The 9127-nt window shown below is 35.9% G+C and overlaps 1 protein-coding gene across 4 annotated transcripts in view; it reads left to right on the top strand.

Moving 5' to 3' along the window:
• Positions 1 to 9127, top strand: part of Erbb4 (erb-b2 receptor tyrosine kinase 4) — a 1021671-nt gene that overhangs the window by 368244 nt on the left and 644300 nt on the right. For all 4 annotated transcript variants that reach the window (XM_031367819.1, XM_031367817.1, XM_031367820.1 and 1 more), the window contains exon 2: positions 8717 to 8868. In XM_031367819.1, the coding sequence (XP_031223679.1) occupies positions 8717 to 8868 (152 nt within the window). The remainder of the gene's footprint in view (positions 1 to 8716; positions 8869 to 9127) is intronic.

The following is a 9127-nucleotide window of genomic DNA, read 5'->3' as shown; positions in this document are numbered from 1 at the left end:
TCTCTCTCTCTCTCTCTCTCTCTCTCTCTATCTCTCTCTCTGTCTCTGTCTCTCATGTATGCAATTGTTTTGACAGTCTTTCATTATGAAATAATAAGGTGGAATAACCTTTTTTAGAACCATGTTCAGAAGGTCATTAAATGTAATCAGAGGCCAAGAATTGTGTTTTAGTAGAGAAATGATAAGGATAGTTTATTTATTTTTAAAGAGTATATTGTTCCCTGTTTGTAGAAAGATGAATTTTAAAATTATACAGAAATTCCAAATATCAGTTAGGTTGCAGTCTAAGTGCAGAACAGAGAGAGACACAGCTTGGATTAAATGACCACAGTAGCTGAAGTAACAGATTTGACCATATTTGATGATATATTTTCAACTGAGCTGATAAAGCTTACCATTTCTGCCTAATGATAATATGACTCAATAATGGTCACTTGAATGTCTGCTACAGCTTAAAAATTGCTTTGTCTTTTGTATTTTAAAATTTGCACTGACTGTATTTTAAATAATAATTTTATGTTGATATTTCTGAAAGAGCAAGTATATTTGTATTCAAATAAATGATAAACAAACCTTACTTTTGAGACAATCCCATGTATCCTGTGCTGTCAACTCTTAATGTAAACAAGCACTCCATAGACTGAGCTACACCTCTAATCCCTCAGAGGAAAATGGTATTTTAAAAGGTATTTTTCCATTATTAGAACCCATGTTTAAACATTCACATGCCTGTATTTTCCAAATTATGGATATATAACATATGCATAGCATATATGTATCTTTTCTTATGTGCTTTCGCAGGGCTATATGTGTTTTCAGAAAACCTTAGACATTTTCATCAATTAATATTATGTTTCTAGGCAAAGTGTTGAATAACTATAGATCCAAGTTTTTATCACCAAAAGCATTTTGATATGGCATTTACACTTTTTATTTAAATTCTTTTGTTTTTTTCTTTTAGTTTGCTTCTTTTGCAAACTAATATAGTTCTGAGATCATTGTCATAATAAGCATAAAGTTGCAAATTGAGTTATTATGAATATTGACAATATTTTACCACCTTCCAGGAATCATAAGAATGATTTTGTTAGCCAAATTTTTAAATCACTACAAACTTTAACTTCAGACCATTTTACTGAAAAGGGATTATGTCAGATATCAGTTTTTAACTTGGTGACCAAAGATATAGCCACATTTGTAATTGAATCAATGCTAAATAAAATAATTGTAAATTGTATTAGGGACTCACACAGATTTTGACATCTGCAGTTACATTTGGAATGACACTCTAGGGAGTATAGATAAATTTAGGATTTCTGAAGCTTAAAGTGTTGTGAGTTTATCATTCAAAGACTTTATAATGGTGTTGGCAAAGAGGGTTGAATGTTGTTAAACTTGTTTGAGCTGCTGAAGAAGATTTTTCAATTCTGCTTTGATAAACAGCTTTGTGAAATCAATGAAACTTGATGGCTTAAGCATTGTCTTGTATACATTGCCTGATTGTAAAATCGATTGACAAATGAAAGTTGTGAGGCATTCAATAAGAGCTTCATGAAGAGAACTCCAAAATGATTTTTATGCTTCCATCCAAACTAATTCCTTAAAAACCAAGTCTGCCTTTCAAGATAAAAGCTATACTTGATATAGCATTGATTTTACTCAATTCAGATCAAAGCTAAATATAAAGAAAAGCCTTACTGTGATAAAAATATTTCCTTAATTCAACAGTATATAGTAGGAAGTCTCAAGTATGAGAATGGCTGGAGTAAAGTAATATGATGAATGTGACTTTATGTTTAGTGGAATATCATTATTTATTCAGAGTTATTTCTAAAAATATTTATTGTAACTGTATTTGAATAAGGTGTACATAACACAAGTGATATTTGTAGAAGAGTTGAAACAATTTAAAGTAGGGAGATTTTAAGATAGTTTTGTGTTTATTTTAAAATCATCTATATGGATATTATTTGAAGATAAAATTTTTTGAAAGTTTTATTTATTTTTATTTTATATGTGTGAGTGTTTTGCCTGCATTTATGTAAGTATACCATGCTGGTGAAGGTACCAACAGATGTCATAATAGGTATAGGATCCCCCAAGAACTGGAGTTAGAGCTAAACCAATATATGGCTTCTGGGAATTGAACCTTGGTCGTCCGCCAGGGCAGTGAATGCACTTAACTGTTGAGCTATCTCTATAGCCTTAAAAATAATTTATTAAAATTATATATATATGTATATATACATATATACATATATGATACAAAATTATGGCATATGTTTTTTACTTATCTTCAAAAAATTGTTAGCATATTCTCCATGTCATACAGAGATCATACTGTTACATGGAATCATGTATGTCCATTATAACAGGTTTTAACAAAAATAAAATTTTAAACTCCAGAATATTTTAATGATAATCTACAATGAATTTATAATGTGCTGGCTTGTGTTACGTCAATCTGACACAAGCTATAGTCACCTGAGAGATGTGAACTTCAGGTAAAGTGCCTCCATAAGATCTGACTGTAGGCAGGCCTATAGGACATTGTTGTTAATTAGCAATTGTTAGTGGTGCCATCCCTGGGCTATAGGACTATGTTCTATAAGGAAGCATGTTGAGTAAGCAAGGATGAACCAACCCGTATAGAACACAGTGGCTTCTGCATCAACTCTTGCCTCCAGTTTCTTTCCCTGCTTGAATTCCTGTCCTGATTGTGATAAATTATGATGTGGAGGCATAAGCCAAATCCCTTTCCTCCACACAATTCATTTTGGTCATGGTGTTTCATCATAGCAATCGTAACTCAACTAAGACATGAATTTAAAACTATCCAAATTAAATGACTTTTTCATGTGTATTTTTATTCATAATGAGAGGACAGGGAGAATGCAAAAATCATTAGTTATTGTAATCAGAGTAAAAAACGAGAGTCCTCCTACATGTTTAGTATTTTATATCAAAGGTCAGAGTATACTAAATATTTAGGAAGCCTTTTCATTTTGATAGTGACATGGTGATTTAAAATAGTAGCTTCAGCTAATGTCGTTAGCTGAAATACCCAACAAAGAGGAGAGAGAACCTGTAGAGACAATATCCAGAGGATAGGGGATGGGGCCACCCACCCTTCACAAAATTTTAACCAAGAATTGCTCCTGTCTGAAGGAAATACAGGGACAAGGAGTGGAGCAGAGACCGAGGGAGGCACTGTCCAGGGACTGCCTTACCTGGGGATCCATTCCATATGTAGTCACAAGACCCAGACACTTACTGATGCCTAGAAGTACTTACTGACAGGAACCTAATGTAGATGTCTCCTAAGAGGCTCTGCCAGAGCCCTACAGATACAGATGTGGATGCTTGCAGCAAAACATTGGCATGAGCATAGGAACCTCAATGGAGGATTTGGGGGAAGGACTGAAGGAGCTGAAGGGGTTTGCAACCCTATGGAAGGAACAATATCAATCAACCAGACCCCTCCAGAGCTTGCAGGGACTAAACAACCAACCACAGAATACACATGGGCTCCTGCAAAAGCTTGATGCCCCAACATAGGGGAATGATAAGGAGGTGGAGCTAGACTTGGAGGGGGAGCACCTTCGTGGAGGCAGGGAGAGGGGGGTGCAGTGTGGGTTTTCAGGAGGCGGGGACCAGGAGGGGTGAAAACATTTGAAATGTTAGTAAACAAAATAACTAATAAAAAATAAAATAAAATAGAAGTTTATTTTCACTTATATTTAAGATAATTAAAGTCTACATTTTATATACAGACAGTAGGGCTTTTCCTCAACAGATATTTTCTTTTTATAATTTAAGTTTTAATTTGCTTGTGGCAATAAAATAGAGATCATGGACTTAGGGTGTTCTCAATGAATTTTCAATGTATAATGCAATGTAAATGTCTAGCTTTGATCCTGACCAATAAGAGATTTCTATTTGAATAAATTGTGTTCACTCTTCTACTTGTATTAAATATTACTTATCAACAGATATTCACTTGTTGTAAAAACTTGTTAGTTTTTCAAAGAAGAGATATTCTACAGAATTAGTAAAGTGTTCAATTGATCAAAAGTGACCCATTTTGTCTAGAACATATCTAGGCCAATAAACAGGCAAAGTAGTTGAAATTATTTATGATTTATATCAAAAACCTAAATTCTAATCTTCCTATGTATAATATTTATCCTTGGGGAACAATGTAAGTATTTTTTATGTTAATGATAATCTAGTTATGTAAATCACAGTTTGAAATCCTATCTCCTATACCTCATTGCTCATCCATCTTTGGGATGGGATCTTCCTTTTTGAAGGTCCAGATCATGACAATATATAACTTTCTTGGCTGGAGAAATGGCTCCACAGTTACAGCATTTGCTGTTTTTGTAAAAAATCCAAGGTCAGTTCTCATGACCCATTTGGGGCAGCTTATACTGTTTGTAACTTCAGTTTCAGGATAGACAACACTTTATGTAGACCCTCTTCTTGACACCCCCTGTACTTTCTCTTAAATAGAAATAGAACTAAAATATTACTCATCCTGTAGTTGGTGTTTAATTAGCAAAGTGCTTAGAATAATTGAGTATACTCAGCTCAGAATGGAATATTTCTACCAACCCTACCCAGCACTGTCACCAACATTTAGCAGACACAGTGGAGAAGAGCTTGGTAAGAGGGGGGAATGCTGTGAAATACAAACGTCTGGACATGACATGACTGTCACACTCAGGAACTCATACTACCTAGAGTTGCCTACACAAGACCAAGACAGCCAAAATAGAATAGCCAGCATTGATAAGAGATATGATCTCCCAGGGTCACTGTTTACTGAGGAACTACTGGAAGTTGATAGCTATTAGGTAAAGGATAATTATTCTTTATTTGGAGGTAATTTCACTTATTGGTTTCCCATGCCCCAAGGTATGACCCCAGAAACATGCCAATGTCACCAAGAACAACACAAAAATGAGTGTATGAATTTGGGGTGAAGTCTTGTTATAGGAGATATAGTGGTACTTGAGATGGGAAATGGGGTGTGGATATACTATTAAATATATTACATAGTATACATATATGAAATTCTCAGTAATAACAAAAAACATCATTGGATCTGGCCTTCAAACTTGCATTTTTTTTTTTTTTTGCAGCAAACCAGAAGAGAACATTTAGTATCAAGGCAAGCTGAGCTCATCCATATATATAAAATAAAGTTGTGAGAAGATAGCATATCAAAAAATAGTTCCATGGCTACTCATAATTTCAAAAGAAAGAGTGTCACAGCCATCCATTGGACTGAGTACAGGGTCTCCAATGAAGGAGCTAGAGAAAGGACCCAAGGAGCTGAAGGGTTTGTAGCCCCTTAGAAGGAACAACAATATGAACTAACTAATACCCTAAGAGCTCTCAGGGACTAAAACTCCAACCAAAGAGTACACATGGAGGGACTCATGGCTCCAGCAGCATATGTATAGCAGAGGATTGCCAAGTTGGTCATCAGTGGGAGGAGAGGACCTTGGCCCTGTGAAGGTTCTATGCCCCTGTGTAGGGGAATGCCAGGGCCAGAAAGCAGGATGGGGTGAGGTGGTAAGCAGGAGGAGGAGGGGGGAGGGAACAGGGGATTGTTTTAGTTTTTGTTTTTATTTTATTATCTTATTTTATTTTTCTTTCTTTCTTTTTTTCTTTCTTTATTTCTTTTTTTGGAGGGGAGCCTGGGAAAGGAGATATTGTAAATAAGAAAACATCTAATAAAAAAAGGAAGAGTGAATATATTCTTTATCCTTACTGTATATATGTCCATCTATACTCTATTATTATATAGAAAGAAAAAGAAGAGTGTTGGAAACACAGGCATAAAGGAATTGCAATGTAGTATGTAGTATGTAGTGTGGGATTGTATACTCATGAAGAAGACCCAGGGAACTGAATGGCAATAAAAAGTACATAAGTCGCTGGAGTGAAAGAAAATATTTTTTTACATGTAAGTAATGTGCTTTTAACATGCTGGCTCACTTGAAAGACAAGGTCATATATATTGAAGGTTTCAGGCTCACCTTGATCACATAAAGTTTCTTACCAGCCAGTGCTACAAACTATCTGAAAATAGGAACGTATTCACAGAATCATAATCTGTATTGTGGCAGCATATCACAAAGTAGAGGCTTAATTCTGTAGCAGTTTACTCTCTCTAGAAAGGACCCCTGTTCAATTCCCACCACCCACTTTGGGCAACTTACACCATATCTACCTTCAGATATGGCAGAGATTGATATCAGAATGTCTTCACTAGCCAATTACTCATCTATCTATCTATCTATCTATCTATCTATCTATCTATCTATCTATCTATCTATCTATCTACCTACCTACCTACCTACCTACCTATCTATCTATCTATCTATCTATCTATCTATCTATCTATCTATCTATCTATCTATCTATCTATCTATCTCATTTGTTTATTCTAAGACAGAATCACTCATTGAACATGCAACTCTCACCATTTTGGCTAGACTGTTTGACCAGTAAACCCAAAGATCTGCCCTGTAAACCCTCTGCCCTGCCTAACCCTGAGTGCCAGGATACAGATGTGTTAGCTACAGTTGATTATTTGTTTATTTTGTTTTCATGTGGGTGTTGGAGGTATAAACTCAGGCCCTATGCTTGGGCAACAAATACTATTCAGTGACCCATCTCCATAGCACAGGTGCTACGTTCTCTTGAATGGACATTGAACACATTGTACCAGGAATCCTTATCACTTTAACTCACCACATTTACAAAGACCCTATTTCTAACAAACACCTGATTACTCAATTTATAAAGAAAACACTTTGCAGTGGTTATGTTTTCTGGGGTTCTAGTCTATAGTTCTGTGTGCCTGTGCTTAGGCATTGTATCATCAAGGGGATAGGTCAAGACCACTCTTGGATTGGGATATCCCTCTGTAAGCTTTGTCTATCAGTCAATGTTTTTGCAACCTCCCAATAGTGCTGTGGATTCTATCTATATAGTCTTCAAAACTTTTACTTTTTTTGTTATTTTTGATGTACTTATAGGAAAAATAGGCTTTAAGATAGTCTTAAATATTAATGAGCATTCTACAAGTTTATTTTCTCCCATCTGCAGTATCCTACCCCCTAAACTCTAGGTATTGTTATTTGTCAGTTCTCTATATAAGACAAACAGTTGTGTATGTGACTTTTCTATCAACCTCTGTCAGCAGCATCTTTGATGTTATTCGTGTTTTATTCTGGGTATACTATGTAACTTACTATAAGGAGACACACACATAATACATTCTTTAAGTTAATCAGTAATATTGCGAGATTCAGATTCCAATGTTTTAGCCCACTGAAAATTAATCTGTACTGAGTTATGTACAGAAAATAATGTATATTAAATGTACATATCTGTGTACAGTTATGTTTATATACTGTATTTATGTACTTTGAAAAATAATATAAAAAAGTGAGTGTGCAAAACAAAATGGGTACCAATACACATGCAAAACAGGCACCTCTATGTGTACCTTCATGGGCTTACATATGAAGAAAAACATAACCCAAGGATCAAATGTGGAACATTATATGTACCAGCAGACTGTACTCTTTTGAACCATGTTCATGAATATGCATGTGGATGACTCAGTTAATATTAGCATTTTGTTACATATTTATTTGTGGTATACTTTAAAAAATATTTTCAATCAAGATGCTTAACACATTTTAAAGATGATATTATTGAGGGTGGCCTTCATGTGCTTATGTGTATCACTTACATGATGTGCTAGAGCAGCTTATAGTACAGTAGATAAATCATTTTTAAATGTTGTTGCCTCATCTTTCAGTCTCATTTATATGGAGATAATTATTTTATCAGAAAAAAGGGTAAATTATAATATATTTTTATTTTTATATAAATAAAAATATATGTTGATGAAATTAAATCATCCTTTTGCATGCTTTTGTACAAGCAGAGCAAATGTGATTATTTCAAATGTATCTCCTTAAAAGATAAATTGAGGAATTCCCATGGGGCCTACTCTTTGTTCCCTTTGCTTGGCATGTGTGATTAAACAACAAAAAGTTAAGATAAATTATCTCTCAAATGATAGTGGTCTATGACCCTCGATCACATTTGAATAACTTGATGAATTGGGGTAAACCATGTAGTAATCAATTTTGTTTAAGATAGTCATCTACCTCCTGAGAGGCTCTGACAGTACCCAACTAATACAGAAGTAAAGGCTCACAGCCATCCATTGGACTGAGTACAGGGTCCTCAATGAAGGAGCTAGAGAAAGGACCCATGGAGCTGAGGGGTTTTCAGCCCCTTAGGATGAACAACAATATGAACTAACTAGTACCCTCAGAGCTCCCAGGGTCTCAACCACCAACCAAGGACTGCACGTGGAGGGGTCTGATTGTTCTGGCAGCATGCGTATAGTAGAGGATTGCAAAGTCGATCATCAATAGGAGGAGAGGACCTTGGCCCTGTGAAGGTTCTGTGCCCCAGTGTAGGGGAATGCCAGGGCCAATAAGTGGGAGAGGGTGGGGTGGCTGGCACGGGGAGGGGGAGGCAACAGGGGTTTGTTTTTGTTTGTTTCTTTGTTTTGTGGAGGGGAAACTGGGAAAGGAGAAATTTACATGTAAATAAAGAAAAAAAAAGATAGTCATCTACACGTTATATAATTTAAGGTGTGTCTTTGTCTTTTCAGTGTGCGCAGGGACAGAGAACAAACTGAGCTCTCTCTCTGACCTGGAACAGCAGTACAGAGCCTTGCGCAAATACTATGAAAACTGCGAAGTCGTCATGGGCAACCTGGAGATCACCAGCATCGAGCACAATCGGGACCTCTCTTTCCTGCGGGTACATCTCTTTCTTTCACTACTCTTCCTTGTGATGTCATGATTTGCAAAGGGAGACTGCGTGATTAGACCTGGTAGCTGTATCCCTCTACCAGGCAGGGGCTATGACTATGGGCAGAGATAAGCGACAGAGAGGCACCCTTGGGCAAATAATAAGAGTAGCAATGCTGAAGTGATGGACATCCCAGCTTAGAGGAGCAGCTGTCTTCATTAGATTGATAAAAGGATTCTTTCTGGGTTAAGGACAGGACATACTCCAA

This window comes from Mastomys coucha, unplaced genomic scaffold (genome assembly GCF_008632895.1).
Source record: "Mastomys coucha isolate ucsf_1 unplaced genomic scaffold, UCSF_Mcou_1 pScaffold14, whole genome shotgun sequence".
NCBI classification, from domain to species: Eukaryota; Metazoa; Chordata; class Mammalia; order Rodentia; family Muridae; genus Mastomys; species Mastomys coucha.
The sequence above is the reverse complement of the archived record's forward strand: the minus strand, read 5'-3'. Positions and strand labels throughout refer to the sequence as shown.